This window comes from Anabrus simplex, chromosome 10 (genome assembly GCF_040414725.1).
Source record: "Anabrus simplex isolate iqAnaSimp1 chromosome 10, ASM4041472v1, whole genome shotgun sequence".
Taxonomy (NCBI): domain Eukaryota; kingdom Metazoa; phylum Arthropoda; class Insecta; order Orthoptera; family Tettigoniidae; genus Anabrus; species Anabrus simplex.
Window position 1 is genome coordinate 58,162,416 of NC_090274.1, and position 23,806 is coordinate 58,186,221.

The 23,806-nt window shown below is 41.1% G+C and overlaps 1 protein-coding gene across 2 annotated transcripts in view; it reads right to left on the minus strand.

The window, feature by feature from the left end:
* Window positions 1–2,594: 2,594 nt before the first annotated feature.
* LOC136882457 (probable G-protein coupled receptor Mth-like 1) overlaps window positions 2,595–23,806 on the minus strand; it is a 441,193-nt gene continuing 419,981 nt past the window's right edge. For both annotated transcript variants that reach the window (XM_068229378.1, XM_067155114.2), the window contains exons 4-5: window positions 14,427–14,598; window positions 2,595–5,041 (exon numbers count right to left, since the gene is read on the minus strand). In XM_068229378.1, the coding sequence (XP_068085479.1) occupies window positions 4,666–5,041; window positions 14,427–14,598 (548 nt within the window). In that variant the 3' untranslated portion in view covers window positions 2,595–4,665. The remainder of the gene's footprint in view (window positions 5,042–14,426; window positions 14,599–23,806) is intronic.

Sequence of the window (23,806 nt, forward strand, 5' to 3'; positions counted from 1 at the left end):
GGGGGCGCTAGAGGGTGGCCTGATTTGAATCGTACTTAGCAGAAGTAGTGGGGAGAATTTTTTCCTCACTCCATTAAAGATGCAAATATATTTTGTAAAGAGCACATTAATTCCATTCTCTTTCTAGCGCCAAAAAAAATAAATCATAACTTATTGCATCTCTAGGGCTTACAGAGAATTCAACTTGCTTACAAGAAGTTTAAGTACCTTGGTGGAGTAATCCAAGAGAATGGACTAGAACAAGAAGCGACCAATATCTGCATCCGGAAATTAGAGCGAGGATTCCAATTGACTAAGAACATCTATAATAAGAAGAAGGTGAGTTTCGGAGTCAAAATAAGACATTACAGCCCTGTTGTTAGACCAGAAGGCTTATATGCTTTGAAGACCCTGTGCATGAATCAAAAAGGACTAGTCAATCAACTACTTAAAAGAGAACGCAGGCTACTACGGAAGATCTTGAGCAACAGATGGGTTGACAGGCAGGTTTGACTGACATACAATAAAGAAGTATACAGCAAGATGAAACCGAGAAAAAAAAATTGCTGTTTTATGGACACATCTTCCGTATGAATAATGGCCGGCTGACAAAGGAAATCTGGAATTTACTAAAGCCAAAGGCATCTAAGCTGAGATGGTTCCTAGAGTGTGAGAAATATCTGAGAGAGGTGGGCATTATCGAGGATGAAATCAATGACAGGAATAGTTTCATAAGGATGGTGAAAAGCTATCAGGGTTTTATGATGGAGATAGAACTCAGAAGATGGGAGGCCCTTTACCAGAGGAGCGGAAGAAAGCGCTGATCGACGAGCTCAAGAGATACTGGCAGGATGTGAAAGCCAGCAGACAAACAAGACAGACACTGTAAATGAGATTAGTTGTTAACACGCAGTCCATAGAGGCTCAATTTGAAAAACAAAACAAATTGTAAAATGTACGTGGGGAATGTTGAGGAACAGGAAGTATCAGAAATGGTGCTCTTTAAAAACCCATGCTGCTTTGTTTAAAGAATATCCTCCAGCCAACAGATGGCTTATGACTAAAATGGAATCTACAAGCTCTAAATGGAGAGATGCCCTCGAAATGCAGTGATACATTGCTCCAGTAAGAGGTCTTCATGGACAAAGCTAAGGCAATACCCACTGCAGGCAATGCAGCAAACTTGTGCATATGTCATTGGCTTTTGTCATCACGGAGAGCTTTAATACATTCACTCCCAGCACCCTCTGCGAGTATTTAATCATGCAGCTCAGCGATTTTGAGATGCCACCCTGACTCACTACGTAACATGTAACACATGGCTTTAACTTAGTACCATTCCTATACCCTAAAAAATTTTACTACCTTCACAAGATGATCTAGTACGATTTTTCACTTGCCATGACTATTTGTTATGGCACTCGACGCCACTTGAATTCCAACCATGCACTTCAGCGATCTTGGGACTTGCACATGTTTATTCAGAACACACATCTCACAATGTGATAAATTACCCCAAGCTGTAGTAAAATGTTCATCTACCCGCTATCTACCAGCAAAATGATCTACTGTGTCACCTAATGTACATTTCAATGTAAAAAGTTGGTGCAATTTCAAGGGAAGAGGTATTATAATTGAGAATTAAAATTATAATTTGAGAAGAATCTGGATCAGCTAGCAGTTGTTGACCGGGAGAAAAAGAAAATATACTAGCCAACTACTTCTGGGAAGCATAAAACATTAAAGAATTGCATGTAGCCGGGCTGATGACTGGGAAGCCATGGGACAACCCCAAGATCTGTTGTGAAATTTATTAAATCCCTTGGGATCCAGCAGCAGATTTGATGGGATGTCACACTCTATGCTTTGAAGGGGTCGATCCAGATAGAGCGGAATCACCCGTACAACCTCACATAGCATATAGGTCTCATTTAATTGTATTTCCATCGAGTTGTGTCACTTACATAATAACTAACATCACATGTGCTATAAATAATATTCTATCGTTTGAAACCACAGGGATTTACCAACCTGGCATTATAGGTCCATCACATGACGCACAGTTCTCTGCGTCAATGACTTGTGCAATACAATTTGTGTAATCATGGTGAGTGACCAGACTTTACTTGGTAGTGGGGAAGTTAGGTTTTGGGCAAAATGTTAAGTTGCATTCCCTGACCAAATGACTACTGATATAATAAGTAGTACCCCTCCATCAAGTGGTATCAGCCTCCTTGGAGGAGTGTATGAGCAGGTGGAGAGGTACTGTTTAATTCAAATTTTCTCGATGTTGCATTTGGCAAGTTTTGCTCCTGAAAGCTGAATATACCATCCGTCATCTTATTTTATGTTATACTCTCATATTTTAATGATAATACATTTACAGTAATTTCCATCTCCAGTGAGGTTAAGTTATTGTCTCGAACAAGCTCTTTTCCGCCATCTGCCATCTTCCATTTGGTTTCCATTCGGTTGACAAATTTTGGCTGTTAATGAGTTTTTGGAACAGTATTTTTAAATTAACTGGTTTTACTATATCGCCTACAAGTTTATATAGTTTTAAGGACCACATTTTACTTATATTATACTAAATTGGTGATTTGATGTTTCTAATATGTAACATTTTATCTTTATTGCTTTCATTACATAAGAATTCAAGATTCTCCACATGATATAATTTTCAGGTGCATTCCAATTGTATTATTTCAGTGCAGTTGAAGATGGCCTAAATAGGCCGAAACATGTATTGATCTCTTATTTTTATGATGTTTTTGCAATTTTGATTTTGTAAATATATTTGTTTACCTATACTTCTGTCGCACTGGAAATTTGTCAATATGGAACCACGATGAAATTTACCACATGTTCCATATCCAGTCCCTAAGGAAGATCAGTTTCAAATGGGACCTCTCATTCTGTGCAAACAAGAGTATAGATTAAAGTTGACAAATTAATAACATTCTGCTTGTGACTGTTTAAAAGCCCGAAAGAATGCTGATTTTATGTACTGCTTCTTTGATTGCTGACAGTTACTAGCACTGATAGGCCTCGTAAATATTTAATTCTGTAAGGGATTTGTAAGAAATTGATTAAATTATAACAATTGTCACAATTTGGAGCCTCCGTGGCTCAGGCGACAGCATGCTGGCCTCTCACTGCTGGGTTCTGTGGTTCAGATCCCAGTCACTTCATGCAAGATTTGTGCTGGACAAAGCAGAGGCGGGATAGACTTTTCTCTGGGTACTCCAGTTTTCCCTGTTGTCTTTCATTCCAGCAATACTCTTCATTATAATTTCATTTCATCTGTCAGTCGGCAGCTGACACAATTCCTATCCTCGTGCTTGACAGGTTCTTCATTCATTCCATCCCTGACCCAGTCGAATGACTGGAAACAGGCTGTGGATTTTCATTTTCAACTTGTCGCAACTATTATCGTCTTATGTTGTTGAATTTTTTCACAAAATATCTTGCAGATTGATGGTCCAACTTCTTCTGCTTTTTCCACATCTGTGGGGATGCGGGTGCGAATTATGTCGTAGAGGTGGACGTGGCCCTGATGCCCTTCCTGACGCTAAACCTACATGGAGGGATGTAATATATGTTTCTATGGTGGTTGGTAGTGTGGTATGTTGTCTGAATATGAAGAGGAAAGTGTTGGGACAAACACAAGCACCCAGTTCTTAAGCCAGAAGAATTAATCAGATGCAATTAAAATCCTTGACCTGTCCGGGAATCGAACCTGACGCCCTCTGAACCGAAGGCTTCAATGCTGACCATTCAGCCAAGGAGTGGAACAATGATGATTCAACATCTCTAAATATCCTGAATCCCAAAAATCAATTACAGTAAGCTGTTAATGAAGAAACTAACTCTTTCCTCCTATGGCGCAGGGCCCGGGGTGACCACCCTTCTTGCCCCACCCATCATATGGTCCAGACCATTGTTGTTAAATCAAAGACAGCTGGTATTAATGAAATTTGCCCAGTTCAAGGCATTGAGTTTGGTTTTAACTACTTTTACATTGTATGAATGATTGTAGTGTATTTAGCACTTTCCTTTTATAAAACTTGTACAATGATGACCTCCTTTTCACTTAACACTTTATGTTAAGTAGAATTTTCAAATGTAGGAGGTAAGTCTTCTTTGGTTAAAATTTACAGTATTGTAAATGCCTTCATAATCGACATCAGACACTTTGAAAGTAGACAATTCAGAACTGGTGAAGGTAAAAATGAAGTTATTATTTTTCAATAAGTTACCTTATAGAATAATAACTACATTTTATTTTATATTGCACAATTATACCAAACGTTTCTTCTAACTTGTAGTTTGATAATCTGAATAAGTTTAAAATCCTAACTACTTCTATTCTCTATTACTGTAGTTTGGATTATTGACGCACTTGTGTAAAATAATGCTGTCATGAAGAAACACTGTACAAAGATTGTATGAAGGCTATCTTAAACGTGTCTGTTATTCCATGGCCTTAGTTGTTAAACCATCCTCTTTAGTTGCTTCATTAGGGAGGCAAGTTCATACAACCACAATATTAAGGTACAATCCATCATTTCAGGGTGTGACCTTTTCATTAACAACTTAGTTTCACGTTCTGTGACAGAGCTTTCTCCATCTCTCTCTTTCCCTCTCTCTCTGAATGCTTCAGTTCCTAATATCTTACATTGTAATTTAGGGTACGTCATTGCACGACCTATCCATGAGAGGCTTCATTCGATAATCCTCGTGGTTGCTGTTTCTCTCTTGTGTTTGTGTTCTGGTGTTGAGAGTATTGGTGCGCGAAGGACTGGTCCGGGTAATACTGCGGGTACTGGTAACGACAGACTTAGCAGTGCCGGACATGGCACGCTTGGGGCAGAACCTCTCCATGAGCAGACGACGAACGCGGTCTTTCCACACAAAGATGATGAAGATGAGTACTCCTTGCAGGGTGTTCCCAATGTCAGTGACGTACCACAGATAGTCTGGACCACCAGCAAACCAGGAGATTATCTCCATGATCCAGTTGACACCCATGACCAGGAACAGCTTCAGGTAGAGATTGAAACTGCAACAAGAACAGATCAAAACATGAAATATTGCCTATTATATTGGTTGATCATGTGAAACATAGTCTAGACAAAACTGTAAACACTGCTAATATCGTAAGTTGTAGTTTTCATGATGATCCGTATTGACAAGAAATTACAATTCAAGTTAAGCAAAGGTCCTGTAGTGGAAGTGAATCTTCTAACCTCAAGATGCATAGAATAATGGCATTACCTTCGTCATGGAATAACAAAGAAATACATTTTTCCATTTGTATTTTTTTAAATGTTCATGATGTTCTTTTTACCCTGTAAGTTCTTTGTAGAATAAAGTAAACATTTTTTTTTAAATGCTAGTTGCTTTACGTCGCACAGACACAGATAGGTCTTATGGTGATGATGGGTTAGGAAAGGGCTAGGAGTTGGAAGGAAGTGGCCATGGCCTTAATTAAGGTACTGCCCCATCATTTGTCTGGTGTGAAAATGGGAAACCACGGAAAACCATCTTCAGGGCTGCCGACAGTGGAATTTGAACCCACTATCTCCCGGATTCAAGCTCACAGCTGCGTGCCCGTGACCGCACGGCCAAATAGCCCGGTTAGTAAACAAATAGTTGCGGGACTAGCCTAGTGTGTTTCTTGTGTATAATTTATTATTTTCACCCACAGTCCATATAATATTACATTTTCAACTCTCACTTTCTTTCACACATAGCTAATCCTCCTTTCTTTTCTGTTCTTCTCTTTTGGATACCACTTTGTCTAATTTGATTTGTACTGAAATCAACACCAGCCCATTTTTTGTATTCATATGATCTACTGATCCAGCATTTAAGATGTTCCCCATTTGAGACAAAACCATGTTATTCATACTTTAGTTATGTACACATAAATGGCTAAACATATCTCATACCAATTTGATGTAATGTCTCATCAGGATGATTTTATATTCACCAATATTATTGTTAACCACAAGCCAGACTGTAATGAATTTATGTTCAGTTATTGTTAATTACTAGCTAAGTGGAAAAAAAAAAGTATTCTGCATGTATTAATACAACCTTATGAACTTTAATTTTTATGTTTGTTCTAATGTACTATTTTGCTATCAATGCCAAGGTTGAAACTAGTACCTATCATGATGTTTTTAATGTTTAAATAACTTACATCATGAATAAATGTGTATTGAATAGGTGGACCTTCGCATAACTTGAATTGTAAACACTGCTAATAGTCAATGGGGCAGACAAGTGTAGGTAACACTGCATGGCTTGGTGTTTGTTGTAGTCTTACAGCACAGAATGTCATCAGTCAGAGTCACATGTCTTCTGAAATGAGGAGACAGTTGAAGCAACAGTGGTGTGAATGGATTCGAGTACAACCTGGTATGATCGAATTCTTGTGCAAGAAAGGATCTTCGGCAAGTGAAATCTTTGCTCATATGCAAACCGTGTATGGGATGTATGTTTCAAACGAAGCACTATGTTCCAAGTGGCGAACTGGACGGTTGCCTGTATCGACACAGTAAACGATGCCATTGTGGGCATAATGGTGGAGGTCTGTTGCTGTATCACTGTATGTCAGCTGTCAACATCCGTGTCGCCCACTGTGAGTGGGAGGCGCAGACGAAGAATACACCCACAGCATCCCCTACCTGTCGTAAGAGGTGACTGAAAGGGATGATGGACCCTGAGACTACTTGTCATTAGTACCATTATGTGAGGAACATCATGGGTCTATGTTACCTAAGAGCAGCACCATTGTGTGTGGAACACCACGGGTTTGGGCAATGCCTGTGATTAGTGTCATCGTGTGCATTCCACCGTGGTGGGGGAGCGGGCGCTCGGTTGCATAGATTAGTGTGTAGCAGGAGAAGGTGCTGAGCACTGTGCTGGTATGTGTTGGTTCCAGTGTGCTCAGAATGGGTCTGCATTACCTATGAGTAGTACCAATAATGAGGAATACCATGGGTCTACATTACCTGTGATTAGTGTCACTATGTGAGGAACACCACGGATCTAACCAGCGCCCCTGATTAATCCTACTATGTGAGGAATACCGTAGGTCTGTGTTACTTGTGAGTAGTACCATTATATGAGGAACACCATGGTTATGCTTTACCAGTGATTAGTACCATTATGAGGGGCTGGTGACCTGGATTTTGGACCCCTTTGGACAACAAGCATCATCACAGAAAATAAGGCATTGTGAATTGGATCCACTGATTGTTTTGGATTCACAATTACTTTTTCATCATAATTTGTTTCAGATTCTAGTCTGGATACATTTTGAAGTTTTAATTATCTTTTCATTTTGTTGCACCTCGTACCATTAGGGGCCGATGACCTAACTGTTAGACCTCTTTAAACAATGATCATCATCATCATCATCATCATCATCATCATCAACTTCAGTGCCGGATCCATGCACAGCATCCTTTTTTGTGAAGATACAGAGAAACTTGTTCATCATTAGGTTAGGCGCCTCTACGATGGGGGCGATTATCTATAGACTCTCTCAAACTATCATCGGTATACTCCTGTTGTGGATAACAGGGTGTTTGGGAGAAAAGTAAAATTTTTTTTTGCCTGGCATTGATAGGGCCCTTAATACATATGTCAAAATAATGTCATATTTCAAAAGATGTGAAAAATGAAGTTGAAAATTTGGTGATGTAACTCGGGTAGTATTTAATTATGAACGGCTTAGAGCTTTACAATATTTTCCAGTGTAAAAATTGTAACGGTTCAAATCCCGTTACAAACATTCCTCCTGAAGTTGCAGTGAAGTGACTACATTGCTTCTTACACATTATGCATGTATACTGCCTGAAGCATAATAAGGCAGCTGGTACAAGTCGAGGGGCAAATGAAGCTACTACGTACCTCACAAACCTCACACTCTACTTCAAGCTCCTCCCTCGTAAAAACCATTTGTCAAACTTAAAAATCTAATAAATGAAGCTCTTACGGTGTGTAGAGTTATTGCAGTTTGATTGCTGCCTGGGAGACTGATTACCTCTGTGATAGTAAATATATCTCACACTCACACTATATTCATAAATAAGAGATATTATTATTATTATTATTATTATTATTTCATTTGTATATTTATTCTTAATATTTTAAGCTGGAAGGTCTTCATATGTGATATGAGTAATTTGTTTTGTACAAGTGGATGGGAAAACAGTGCTATTTACAACTCACAAAGTCCAGAATTCGATGACGCGGCGTGGTTGTTATTGTCTTGGGATCCGGAAGAGGTTCGGGGTGAGGTCTTGGTATGGCTAGAGGATCTTCCACTCATGATTGGATGGCCAGGACAAATCTAGACATATCATGTGAGAGTAGGGGAAAACTGAGGTCTGTTTAGGCATGTGAGAAAACTGTGGAGAAAAGTTGAATCTTTGGTGGAATGTGAGAGGAGATGTAACTTTTGTAAAACATGCTTGTCTTAAAATCTTTGGTGGAATGTGAGAGGAGATGTAACTTTTGTGAAACATTCTTAAGGTCTTTGGTGGAACGTGAGAGGAGATGTATTTTTTGTGAAACAGGCTTGATTTAAAAACAGCGGAAGAGAGGAGATGTAACTTTTGTGGAACGTTGTTGACGTGAAATTTTGTGGAATGTAATGTGTGGTACTGACCTAAAAACTGTGGAGTGCTTAGGCACTTGGTATTTTATCACTTGTGGCAGCTTGGTGTCTTATATGTTGGTGAGAGCTATGGGGTGCTGTATTTCAGACTTTTCATAATTTATGTTCTGGAACAACAAACGTGTGTTGCTCGAGTGAATGTATCTTTAAACCAAGTGTTCAAGTCACGGTATTATAAAGGTACAGTATCTATGCAATATAACAAGTGCCAATTATGAGAGTATGCAAGTTGTGTTGATATACAGAGACAGTGAAGGGTATTTATCTACATATACATGTGCTTTGTTCAGTGGACTGACTGCAAATGGTAGCTTGGTTCTCGCTTTTGGTTTCCCACTGTTTTTGTTGTAGTTGTAAATATGGAGTCTTCCAGCAGTATTTTGTGAGTGTATTTTATGTATATTTTGGTGCGTTGATGAGGTGCCGAACTTTGCGTGTGTTGTCCTACTATTCAGAAGATTGCGCTTTAAGTGACTGACCTTCTACTTCTTCTAGATTTTACCGTTTAAAATCGCGCAGTGCCTATCCCCATTATCTTATATTGCTTCTTCAACTGTTTTTTTTTTGTTAAAGACTCATTCTTTAATTTCTTATTTACCTATGCATTGTTTTTGCATTTTATTCGGCTGATGATGACCCAGATTGGGGTCGAAACCGGCACCGCTTCCGCTTATAATTAAATAGGAATGTAACACCACATTTCTTATTTACTTGTATTGAATAGGTTGAACTACGTTATTTGTTATTTCAATTTAATTGTGATACAGTTCAATACGGAACATCCTGAAAGTTTTATCTTTAAACACCCTGGGACAGAGAATTATCATGCTTTATTAATATTTGAGGGATCCATTCTGGTGAACTCTTGCGTCCATACTCTGGACATTTCGATTAATTATTTTTATTTATTTAATATATTTCAATTATTTCATTAAGTTATTTGAGTTATTTTATTTATTCAGATATATATATTAATTAGATATTTCATCTCGGATCGAGTAGGGGTATTTGTTGCCTTGACAAAGAATACTGCAATGTATTCGAAATGTCGGCAAACTGTATGGAATGTACAGAAAACAACGAAGCGGTTCAACCCGGAAGAAGGACTTAATAATTAAAAAACTAATAATGTATTTTATGAACTATAGACATTCATCCCTGTCTTCCGTAAGGTTATCTCTCGAATACCTTGCAGTGTACGTTGTCTGATACACATAGGTAAGCCCGAAAGCAGGTCCAAACCTCTGCACAGATATTTTTTTATACGGGGGGGGGGGGCTTTTGCCCGCTCCCCCGCCGTGACCATCGACTCAATCTACATGGCCTCCGACATGCTACTAATTTCTAAGAAGAAAAGAGATAGCTGGGTAGAGTGGGAAGTGATACAAGGAGTATCTGCCTGTTTCCGTGTCGGACACGTTACCAGGTATATGGTGTTGGAGTATGGTATTGAAGGGTCAGGGAAAAACCACATAGGCAGAAAGAAGAAAGAGCCTACATGTAAAACCTGACATCTTGTGATAGCACATGCAAGGATGTGGGCTGGAAAAAGACCAGAGGTTGTGTTAGTTAGGAACAGGTAACATGCACGAAACAAAAACCCATTCCTCGCCATTCCATAACCCATTCCATCGCCTGGGGATCAGTCCGTCTGGGCACTGCTGGGACTAGCGCGGTCCTTGCCGGCTGCGGAGCCATGCGTCGAGTACTACTAGGGCCTGTCGCACGGCTCCACCTCCTTGGGGTACCTCGTACCCAGTCTCCGATCCCGGAGAATGAGGCCAAGCCCGCCGAGGCGGAGGCCTCCTGGAAGGGGGTGGGTCATGGCGGGCCTCCTTCCTCTCTGCCCGCGCCATGGCCCGGTAGACAGGGCAACTGCGATGGGAAGCCAGGTGGCCCCCCGAGCAGTTGGCGCACACCAGCGCCTCCCTAAGTGCTGCGCAGGCCGTGTAGTGGTGATCACCACCAGAGCGGTTGCATCTCACCTCGAGCCCACAGCTGACCTGACGGTGGCCCCACCTCAGACAGCGGAAATACTGCAAGAGCTGCTTAGGGGGACGTTTTACTCTCAACTGACTGCCAGATGTGCCTGAGCCGGAGTTTATGTACGGTAGGGTGGCCAGTTCCTTTCCGCTCCTCCATTCCCTTACCCCCACCAACAGCGCGTGGCAACCCATCCAAATCTTGACCACGCCCAATGTTGCTTAACTTCGGAGATCTCACGGGATCCGGTGTTTCAACACGGCTACGGCCGTAAGCTTAATAATAATAATAATAATAATAATAATAATAATAATAATAATAATAATAATCTTGGCTCAGTCCGGTGGTATTTGAAGGTGCTCTGTTATGGCTTTACGTCCCACTAACTACTTTTACGGTTTTAGGAGATGCCGAGGTGCCGGAATTTAGTCCCACAGGAGTTCTTTTACGTGCCAGTAAATCTACCGATACGAGGTTGAAATTAGACATTGAAAAATACGTACCAAAGCAAAAATCATGATATATAAATCATAGTGTTTGGCCATATTAACCTATGGATCAGAAAGTTGGACTTGTAATCTACTCAGAACTTTTTCTTGTACAAGCGACAGAGATGCGCTTTCTGTGAGGGATCTTGGGTAAAACGAGGAGGGACAAGAAAGAAATGAAACAATACGAAACACGCTATATAGAACAACCTACTAAAATAAACTATGGAGAGAAATAGGCTGAATTGGTTCGGCCACATCATAATAATGGGACAAGAAAGATTACCAAGAAGAGCTCTGGAATGTACAGAATCTGGAGGAAGACCACGAACAAGATGGAGGGATCAGGTGGAGGCTGACATAAATCTGAGTCGACCACAATGGTAGACAACGATGAGCGATAGACTGTGGGGGAGGGAGAAGATTGGAAGAGGCTCTGTGAACGACCTGCATAAGCAGAAATATATCAGGAGGAAGAAGAAGAGTTTTATTTATTCGTGTGTGATTCACTTCAAGTATTGCCAAAGATGAAGCCATCTGAAGGAAAATTATTTCTCAATTCGGCGAGGATGATTGCATTAATACCTTTTGGGGGAGGGAGGCAATTAACAGTTGTTTGCACAGGGCATAATTATACCTGGCTACCGCTCTACCACATGCCCAGTCTACTTCAGTCTTGCTTATTTTACTATATATTACAGAAAAATAATATTCACAGCATAACTCCAAAATTCACGGTTATCGCAAATGCTCTTTCCAGATCCCTACCAATCACGAACAGTCGATAACTCTTCATGTTCGTCTTATCCGCTGTTATGTGTGCGTAGTATTCTTCCGCAGACTATAGAGTCGAGCTTCTGAAAGGTGGGCATACCGCAGAATTTTTAAAATCCCCTGGATTGGTAGAGTTACCAATATGGAAGTAACGCGGCGCATGGACAGAAATGGAAATCCTCACGGTTATCAAGAGGAGCCTGAATAGGTACTTTGGCCGTATCAAGCGTAATGCTAAATGCAGCTTTCTACACTTGGTCAATCAGGAGAAAACTGAAGGCAAACGGGGTCCAGTTAGCAGAACATCTTGGCTAGGGAATCTTCATTACTGGTTCCAGTGCAGTAGAGAGGTTCGCTGTTCCGGATGGCTACACAGAAAGTGAAAGTACCGGACGAGTTGGCCGTGCAGTTTGGGGGCGTGCAGCTGCGAGCTTGCATCTGGGGATAGTGGATTCGAGCCCCACTGTTGGCAGGCCTGAAGATGGTTTCCCGTGGTTTCCCATTTTAGAGACCTGTACCTTAATTAAGGCCACGGTCGCTTCTTTACCACTCCTACGTCTTTCCTATCCTGTCGTCGCTATAACACTTATCTGTGTCGGTGCGACGTCAAACAAATTGTATATTTAAAAAAAAGGGGAAAGTCATGCTGTTGATCGCCAACGTTCTCGGAGGATACGGCACTTGATCAGATCTTTAGGAGAAAAAAAAAAAAGGTTCTTATTGGTTTGAAATAGGCGCAATGAAATTAACGGAAGTATATACCTGAAGTAGTACTATGTAAGTAGAAATAATAATAATAATAATAATAATAATAATAATAATAATAATAATAATAATAATAATAATAATAATAATAATAATAATAATAGAAGAAGGTAACAGGTAGGACCCCTCTTCGGAAGCAGCCCTGTCCAGGAAGTGGCGCCCTGCCTATGTGAGTCCCAGAGCACACTGACCCGGTGTGTATCATCTGGTAAGGGTCCCAGCTCAGGGTTACGAGTGAAGACCTCAACGGCAGTGAAGGCGGAGATGAAAATCATTGTTATGGCGGAAGAGGCATCCTTGTTTTTTGGGATAGTAATGAAATGAAATGGCGTATGGCTTTTAGTGCCGGGAGTGTCCGAGGACAAGTTCGGCTCGCCAGATGCAGGTCCTTTGATTTGACCCCCGTAGGCGACCTGCGCGTCGTGATGAGGATGAAATGATGATGAATACGACACATACACCCAGCCCCCGTGCCAGCGAAATTAACCAATTAAGGTTAAAATTCCCGATCCTGCCGGGAATCGAACCCGGGACTCTTCTGGCCAAAGGCCAGCACGCTAACCATTCAGCCATGGAGCCGGACTGGGATAGTAATAAAAAGCCTGTTTAAAATCCAGGTGCATCTGAGTGGTATCCAAAATATTTCCAAACGTTGAGGTGTAAGTTTATGTCTGGACAGGATTAGTTTGAATGTTTTTATTTGACACTCAGCTTTTGCAAACAGGCAATGATTCAGTGAGATTGAATTTTGACGACTAACTGTTTTGTAGTGTTTCTTAAGAATGTGAAATTATCACGAATATATGCCAGATCCCTTAGTTTCTTCTCTTGTAATACACTGTGTGCCGTCTTAATACACTGAGAGTCATCATCTGAGAAATTGTTGACAACGTTTCCTGTGCAATGGATGTTCTCACTGTAACAATGAAATGGCGTATGGCTTTAGGCCGGGAGTGTCCGAGGACAAGTTTGGCTCGCCAGATGCAGGACTTTCGATTAGACGCCCGTACGCGACCTGCGCGTCGTGTTGAGGATGAAATGATGATGAAGACGACACATACACCAAGCCCCCGTGCTAGCGGAATTAACCAATTATGGTTAAAATTCCCGACCCTGCCGGGAATCGAACCAGGGACCTGTAACCAATAGCCAGCACACTAACTATTTAGCCATGGAGCCGGACACGGTAACACTGAACAGCCTGTAAGACAGGGGCCTGTAAGACAGGGGCAGATTTGGACACTTTTCTTTAAAAGCAGCAATTCAAGTACTTGAATTTGAAACTTCCTTTACTGAAGAAATTAAACCATTCACTTTTGGGAACTGATTTCTGATTTATTTTGCTATTCGGGTAGTGCATGTGCGAGACAAGTGACGGGGATAACGGTCAAACCCACAAATTCCTGGTTCCAAGCTTGTCTCACAACCCCCACATCCACCCTCACGCCAGCTTTGCTTGCATCTCTATCTTAGATGCCTTCTGTGAAAACTTAATTATATAATAAATAGATAATATTACTGTTTATTTTATGCTATTTACATGATCAAAGCGAAAAACGGTTCGTATAAGCTCAGAAAGGCAAACATAGCCGGAACATCGAAATAGGCGCGTAAAGGCGCTATAAAATTCCATTTACTGTGACGGTGGGTACATAATACAGATAAATGTCACGGATAGGCTTGATAGCGTCTTACGGAAAACTAAAGATCCGATGTCTATAGATCACATGCCAGTTACTTACCGCTGCCTGTTGTTATCGTCGTCGTCGTGACGTTTACTGTCCTTCCTCTGCAGTATCTTGGTCTCGTTCTTCAGCTGTCTGATCCTAATGGCCGTGAAGAGGAACAACGCAATGTTGCACACGAGGAGGAACGCTATAGGACCCACGAAGTAATACAGAGCAGACTTATTCTCTGGAAAAATATATTGACAGAAGTTTAAATTTGTGAATTGCTAAAACAGTTTATTCTTTAGATAATTAGTTCTAAATTTTAACATTCACGCAGCACTACTACTACTACTACTACTACTACTACTACTACTACTACTACTACTACTACTACTACTACTACTACCACCACCAAATAGCTTACAAAGATAACAGCGGAAATTCGAAAATGTATAGCTTTCGACGAGACAGCGCTACTAATGCTGTCCAGTGGCTCGCGGTTATAACTACTTATAGCTGTCGTCTGCTCCTGTTGGCTGCTATGACACAATGCCTACATCAGAGATCTCGAAATTTCACGTTTATACGAAAACGTATTACGTTCAAATGTTAAAGGAATTATGGAACAGGTTTTCAAGTACAAAATGTTTGATCTGGGGTTATAACATTTTACTGGTCACGAGAAAAGGCATGAAAAGTGACAACTATATACATTCAAAAATCGACAGTTCTGCTGTTCCCTTTAGGCAAGCAACTCAATGTTGAAATCATCCTAGAGATATGAACTACGAATTTTAGGCAAATACAATTCTTTATTCCTAAAAATTACAATCCTTTTCTTAATCATCATTATCCGGTCGATTAGATCAAATACAGTAGAGACAATACGCGACACTGAGCGAGATATCGATGGACAGCTATTAGACCTCTCTCTAGCGGGTAGACCTGAGAACTACTGATTCTGGCATAAGAGCACGTGTATTTGTGTGTGAATTTTTTGGTGTTATTTATGCGTTTTCAGTGAGTTGACATAATTAAATAGTAGCGTGTGCCATTCCTTAATATCTCCTCTCAACATAAGGGGAAAGGTATGTGCTGTGTTTGGCTGCAGTAACTATGAAGTAGAGAAGAATGCGCGGTCTTTCTTTCGCTTCTCTCGTGACAAGAAAATGTAAGTAATATTGTGAGTAGTATAATAGGCGGATTCGGCCGCCACCTCCACCACAGCCAGAGGCCTCCCAGAGGCATCCTCCACCACACCACCACCACCCGGGGGCCTTCCCAGGGGCCTCCTCTACCTCCCGCGGGAAATTTGAATTGGTAAACAAAGCCACGTGCTTTTTGACAGCTGTCATCGACAACAACGCATCGCTAATCTCACTGCCGCCATCCTGACGTGCCTAAACCTCAGTAGTACCCACTTAACCTCACAAGCGCGAGATTTGAATCGGTAAACAAAGCCACGTGTTTTTTGACAGCCACGTGCTTTTTGACAGACAACAACGTATCGCAAACCTCAGTGCAGCCATCTTGACGGGCCTAAACCTTAGTGGTACCAACTTAACCTCACTAGCGCGAGATTTGAATAGGTAAACAAATCCACGTGCTTTTTGACAGCTGTCATCCACCATCTTTAAACTACAGAGCACCGTGCTGCCCTCTTTATCGCAGTAGCTGCAAATTCGTCACCTGTCATCGGCAGTGCTGCCATCTTGGCGGGCCTAAACCTTAGTGCTACCAACTTAACCTTACTAGCGCGAGATAAACAAAGCCACGTGAATTTTTTGACAGCTGTCATCCGCCATCTTTAATCAAGAGAGCACAGTGCTACCCACTTTAGCTACTTACCTTTGAAATATGGTGGCGGATAATTTGAAAAATGCTTTTTGACAGCAGCCATCTTTCAGCACCGTGCTACCCTCTTTAGCTAGATACCTTTGAAATGTGGTGGCAGGCAATTCCACGCGACAGCAGCCATCTTTGAGCAAAGTGCTGCCCTATTTGTGGTGGCGGGAAATTCCACGTGCTCTTGTTTGGAAACAAACTAACGCGCTTTTTGTCATCTGTCATCCGCCATCTTACATTGCAAACCTCAGTGCTACACTCTTTAGGTACATACCTTTGAAATATGGTGGCGGATAATTTAAAAACAAAAATTCTACAGCAGCCATCTCTCGTCGCTAATTGCACAAGATGGTGGCTATACATAACTCCTTAAAGTTGCTTATGCAAGATGGCCGCTATACATAGATTCTTATGAGAATCCCTAGGGATGCTTGCGCAAGATAGCGGTTGCTCTTATGAGGCGGCTTAAGAGTCCTTGCACAAGATGGCTAGAGACGCCCTAAGGATGCTTGCACAAGATGGCGGACACAAGATGGTTGCTATACACGACTCCTTACGAGACGCCTTAAGGGTGCTTGCGCAAGATGGCTGCTGCTCTTATGAAGAAAGCTAGCTTAGAGGCTAACGTGTCGTGCTAGTTCGATTCATTAAATTTGGGGCTTAAATGCAAAATGTTAAATATCTCGAAAACGGTGCATCGTAGAGCAAAACGGACAAAATTTTTCTGCCCAATACTTAAGTTCGCAGTATGAGGAACAAGAGAAACAGTCTAATGATGGGATCAACGGTTCGGTTCCTACTTAGGTCCTTTGGGATTTGCTCTGTTTTAGCTTGTATTGAAGCGACTCTTCGTAACATGATCAGGTCTAGCTATGGTAGAGAGTATAACGTACCGTGCTGGTTCGATTCATTACATTTGAGGCTTAAATGCAAAATGTTAAATATCTCGAAAACGGTGCATCGTAGAGCAAAACGGACAAAATTTTTCCGCCTAGTACGTAGGTTCGCAGTATGAGGAACATGATAGCTTAAGAAAAACATAGTCTAATGATGAGATCAACGGTTCGATTCCTACTTAAGCCCTTTGGCATCGGCAGCTATCTAATTCTACAAGATGGTGGCTGCTCTTATGAGACACAAGATGGCTTGAGACGTCCTAGGGATGCTTACGCAAGATGGCGGACACAAAATGGTGACTATACATAGCTCCTTATGATACAGCCTAGGGGTGATCGCACAAGATGGCGGCTAGTCTTATGAAGAAAGCTAGCTTAGAGGCTACTGCGCAAGATGACGGCTGCTGTTATGCATGCGGTGGAGGGCAATTTGAAATTCTACGTGCAAAATCAACAGAGCACCCTGCTGCCTTCTTTTTTTTTTTTTGCTATGGGCTTTACGTCGCACCGACACAGATAGGTCTTATGGCGACGATGGGATAGGAAAGGCCTAGGAGTTGGAAGGAAGCGGCCGTGGCCTTAATTAAGGTACAGCCCCAGCATTTGCCTGGTGTGAAAATGGGAAACCACGGAAAACCATCTTCAGGGCTGCCGATAGTGGGATTCGAACCTACTATCTCCCGGATGCAAGCTCACAGCCGCGCGCCTCTACGCGCACGGCCAACTCGCCCGGTACTGCCCTCTTTAGCTGAAATGTGGTGGCGGATAATTTGAAAAATTCTTTTGACAGCCGTCATCTTTAAACAATGGTGACTATACATAAGCTGTTAGAGCCTTATCATTCTCCTCCTCCTCCTCCTTTTCTACCTCCTCCTCCTCCTTCTCTACCTCCTCCTCCTCCTCCTCCGCCTCTTATGTCAAGGCATAGTTTTATATCGAACAAGTTTAAACCTGCATCGCGAAGGCAAGCGTGTGCAGCGATAACATTATTGTGCATGTTTAGACTTGCGAAACATTAGAAAAGTAGAATCAAACGCTGTACTCGATACAACATATTGACTGATGTCTTCAGAACACAAAATAAGTGATCAAGACTAGAATGGAACACTGTACTCAATATATCATGTGTTTAGAACATGTCAGGGGATACCCTTGTTCTAAGAAGATCAGATTGAAACATAACAAGACTAGAATCGAACACTGTAATCGATGTTGTTAACTTCAACTTATGATCAGAATATTGTTTGATGTGTTCAGAGCAAAAGTACAGTTTTAATGATTTGCTTAGTGTAAAATCAAAAACTATGGAAACACACAGTGCACATATCGCGTAGCTAACTCGCTCAGTAAACGATATTGCAAATTTACAACTTCAAATTATTTACCTTCCATCATTCGTCTTGTGTGAAAATCAGTCGAACAAATTATCGCATAAACATGTAACATGAAATATCAGTCAATCTGTTGGCATGGGTTACAAGCATGTAGCTTATGCGGGAAGTAAAATTAAACAGAACGCTAGTGCTATAAGAAATACTCTGCTTACATTTAAGTCCCTTAGCTGTTGAACAAGTTATTACATAAATATGTAACATGAAATATCGGTTCGGAAACATATTGTTTCAATCTGTTGACGTGGGTTATAAGCATGTATCTTGTGCAGGCGAGGGCTACTATGCAAAATGCTGAGCCGAAAAAAAAAAATCGTGATAGGGTATGGAACCCAGGGGTTACGTCTTATTAGAAGGGCAAAAAAGGATGAAAGGACTCTTCCGCCTCCTTACTGCACATTCCTTGGCTAAAGGGCTAATGGGCAAAAGGGCTAATAGGCAAAAGGGCTAAAGGAGCAACAACCTCATCGATCGCTATCAGCAAGAACGCTTGTACTTTAAGTGTAGAAAATTAATCTTTATTTGTAAATGGTTTCATGTTCAGAACAAGGAATAGAACCTAGGGGTTACGTCTTACCTAATAAAATCCCCGAGGTGCGATGAGTTACGTTTTTTCGAACTAGTGTTTGGAACACTGAACTTTTCAAGATGATAGCAGAGAGTTTAGCAATGTTCTGTTGTTGGATTATAAATTCCGCGCTACAACATGCATAAGATGGCAGCCTTGAGGTTTACCGCCATAAAGATGGCACAAGTGAGGTTAGCGACGCTCTATTGTCCTTCAAAGTGAGGTTAGGGTTCGTCAAGAAGACAGCTGTCAAAAAAGTACGTGGCTATGTTTACCAAACAAGAGCACGTGGTCGTGTTTCTCTTGTTCCTCATACTGCGAAATTAAGTATTGGGCAGAAAAATTTTGTCCGTTTTGCTCTACGATGCACCGTTTTCGAGATATTTAACATTTTGCATTTAAGCCCCAAATTTAATGAATCGAACCAGCACGGTACGTTATACTCTCTACCATAGCTAGACCTGATCATGTTACGAAAACTTGCTTCAATACAAGCTAAAACAGAGCAAATGCCAAAGGGCCTAAGTAGGAACCGAACCGTCGATCTCATCATTAGACTATGTTTTTCTTATGCTATCATGTTCCTCATACTGCGAACCTATGCAGTAGGCGGAAAAATTTTGTCCGTTTTGCTCTACGATGCACCGTTTTCGAGATATTTATCATTTTGCCTTTAAGCCCCAAATTTAATGAATCGAACTAGCACGACACGTTAGCCTCTAAGCTAGCTTTCTTCATAAGAGCAGCAGCCATCTTGCGCAAGCACCCTTAAGGCGTCTCGTAAGGAGTCGTGTATAGCAACCATCTTGTGTCCGCCATCTTGTGCAAGCATCCTTAGGGCGTCTCTAGCCATCTTGTGCAAGGACCCTTAAGCCGCCTCATAAGAGCAACCGCTATCTTGCGCAAGCATCCCTTAGGCTTCTCATAAGGAGCCTTTTATAACCGCCATTTTGCGCAAGCATCCCAAGGGAGTCTCATAAGAATCTATGTATAGCGGCCATCTTGCAGAAGCAACTTTAAGGAGTTATGTATAGCCACCATCTTGTGCAATTAGCGTCGAGAAATGGCTGCTGTAGAATTTTTGTTTTTAAATTATCCGCCACCATATTTCAAAGGTATGTACCTAAAGAGTGTAGCACTGAGGTTTGCAATGTAAGATGGTGGATGACAGCTGACAAAAAGCGCGTGAGTTTGTTTACTAAACAAGAGCACGTGAAATTTTTCAATTTGCCGCCACCACATTTCAAACGTATCTAGCTAAGGAGGGCAGCACGTTGCTCTCTTGATTAAAGATGGCGGATGACAGCTAACAGAACATTTCAAATTGCCCGCTACTACACAGGGCAGCACGGTGCTCTGTGGATTAATGATGGCGGATGACAGCTGACGAAATTGCCCGCATGATATAGCACTGTGCTCTATTGATTAAAGATGGGGGATGACAGCTGTCAGAAAAAAGCACGTGGCTTTGTTTCCAAACAAGAGCACATATAATTTTTCAAATTACCGCCACCACATTTCAAAGGTATCTAGCTAAAGAGTGCACACTGAGGTTTGTGATGCAAGATGGCGGATGACAGCTGTCAGAAAAAAGCACGTGAGTTTGTTTCCAAACAAGAGCACGTGCAATTTCCCGCCACCACAAAAAGGGCAGCACTGTGCTCAAAGATGGCTGCTGTCACGTGGAATTGCCTGCCACCACATTTCAAAGGTATCTAGCTAAAGAGGGTAGCACGGTGCTCAAAGATGGCTGCTGTCAAAAAGCATTTTTCAAATTATCCGCCACCATATTTCAAAGGTAAGTAGCTAAAGTGGGTAGCACTGTGCTCTCTTGATTAAAGATGGCGGATGACAGCTGTCAAAAAATTCACGTGGCTTTGTTTATCTCGCGCTAGTAAGGTTAAGTTGGTAGCACTAAGGTTTAGGCCCGCCAAGATGGCAGCACTGCCGATGACAGGTGACGAATTTGCAGCTACTGCGATAAAGAGGGCAGCACGGTGCTCTGTAGTTTAAAGATGGTGGATGACAGCTGTCAAAAAGCACGTGGATTTGTTTACCTATTCAAATCTCGCGCTAGTGAGGTTAAGCTGGTACCACTAAGGTTTAGGCCCGTCAAGATGGCTGCACTGAGGTTTGCGATACGTTGTTGTCTGTCAAAAAGCACGTGGCTGTCAAAAAACACGTGGCTTTGTTTACCGATTCAAATCTCGCGCTTGTGAGGTTAAGTTGGTACTACTGAGGTTTAGGCCCGTCAAGATGGCGGCAGTGAGGTTAGCGATGCGCTGTTGTCGATGACAGCTCTCAAAAAGCACGTGGCTTTGTTTACCAATTCAAATTTCCCGCGGGAGGTAGAGGAGGCCCCTGGGAAGGCTCCCGGGTGGTGGTGGTGGAGGAGGCCTCTGGCTGTGGTGGAGGTGGAGGAGGCCTCTGGGAGCCCGAGGTGGAGGTGGCGGCCGAATCCGCCTATTATACTACTATTGTGTTTGCATATATATTCTTCCAGTGACAGAGATTTTTATAGTACTTCATAATCTTCTGACCTGCTCGACCCATATTTTAAGTGGCTTAAAATATAATACGCATGTTTTATTGTATAGTGTAGCAGTTAACCTTCAATACCGAGGTGGTGTTGTAGGTGTGATCTGTGGGTTTTGAAATGTCACAGAAGTGATTTGGATAAGGTGTACAAGAAAGAAGGGACGTTACGCTTATATAAGAACTGTTCAGATCATTTCCACGCCAGCGACTTTAGAAATCCTCAACTATACAGCCAAAGGTATGTTACATTTTTACTCTAATTGTACGTAAATATTCTTCAAAGCATCACTATCGACAACATTTTCATACTTTTCTTTCTTTTATCCCCCTTCTCAGATTAAAGCCGGGATTTTATAGATTTTCTTTCTGTTAGTAGGCTTCATGTTAAGAGGAAAATTGTCCAGCTTTTATATGTTAATTCTTTGCATCACGTGTGTAAGGAATGTGGCGATATTTTTATTGACAAGTGTGTTAATGTGATGATGCAATGTTTTTAAATGAGAAAAAAGACGAATCTAACCGTAATAGTTCAGGCAGGAATGCTAAAGCAAAAAAAAAAGTAATGCATAAATGAAAGATTAAGCCATTTCACAGCAGTCCATTTCACATCTTGTTTATATTCTAATTTCAATCTTATATAATAACCTTTTAAATACTTCTTCATTCATTTATCCAGAATTGCTTTAGCAACTTCGAAGTTAATATCTCAATAATACTTACTGTCTAGACGTAATTTATTTATCCATTTTCGTATATGCATTTCCGTTGGTATTTGAATGTAGCGCGACTTTTCAGGTCAAGTCACTAGGAGCGGCACCGTCGAAATGTCTCCCATTTTAACAAGGCTAAATCCGTAAGTGTCGCGTATTGTCTCTACTGTATTTGATTAGATTAGCAGTTTGCCTTTTCTGCCACTACGAACGCTAATGTGAGTCAATGCATAGTTTCACTTAAGCCCTTATAACTACATTCGATGTGGACATTTTTCAAAAAATCAAAAAACGCCTCAGGGTATTGAGCCAAAGAACACATTACAGAAAAAAGTATGCAAATAATTTAATTTGGCTAGGATTTTAATTTAAAAAAAGAAAACGAGTAAAGAAACAAGCGATTTTAGGCTGTTTTCATGGAACTGCATTTAGGCCGGAAGTGAATTTCGAAATTTGTTTTTTAGTTTGATAGAGCTATCCAAGACTCGTAATTTGAAACCTTTTAGTGTCCTTTAGTCTTTCAAATTTCGGCACAATATTGAGGAATTATTAAGAAATGTTTTCGACATTAAAATAACAACCTAGTGTACATCTGTTATTTTCTGTAAATAAAAGTCTAGAAATGACAAATTACTGTAAGAATTTACAATATGCAATCATATTTACACTAAATTGACTCATACATACATACATACATACATACATTCTATTTATTATTTTGTAATCAGAGATTAGGTGTGTACAGTGAAACATAGATGTAGATCCACATGCATATTGACATGAAATCACATATGTGATACTTACTGTAATATTTCTTTTTCTATTGAGATGTATAGGAATATTTTGTTTTATTTACGAAGGCTTTATTGAGGACTGCGAAGTATTTATGGGCCAACAAGAAATAACAACTATCACACATGCCATCTACACAAACTCATTAAGGACTTAACTAACTTCACATCAGAGCAGTTCTACAGTCATACTTATATTTCTTTACTTTTCGGAAATCTTTAGAAAAACTTTCACGCACTTCGCTGTCTGTAACTATTACAACCACATATATAGCAAATGCTTCCTCTTCCAGCCATTTTTTTTTCTTAAAATAATTGATTATTCAAATTTCACGTCGTATTACTTCACAATTTTTACTGTCCGGTTTTTAGTGTCAACTTCGAACCACCAGAGTGAGGAACCTATTAATTTGCTACTACTACTACTACTACTACTAATCGGAAAAAGGCAAGAAAAATTCTAGGACCACTGGAAGATACTGATGGGGTTTGGAAAAAAATAAAGAACGAAGATCTGTACAAACAATCTGTATCGAGCAAGTCGGTCGTGTGGTTCGGGTCGCACAGCTGTGAGCTTGTATTTGGGAGACAGTGGGTTCGAACCCCACTTTCGGCAGCCCTGAAGATTGTTTTCGGTAGTTTCCCATTTTCACACCTTAATGAAGGCCACGGCCGCTTCCTTTCCCACTCCCAACTTCTTTGCTATCCCATCA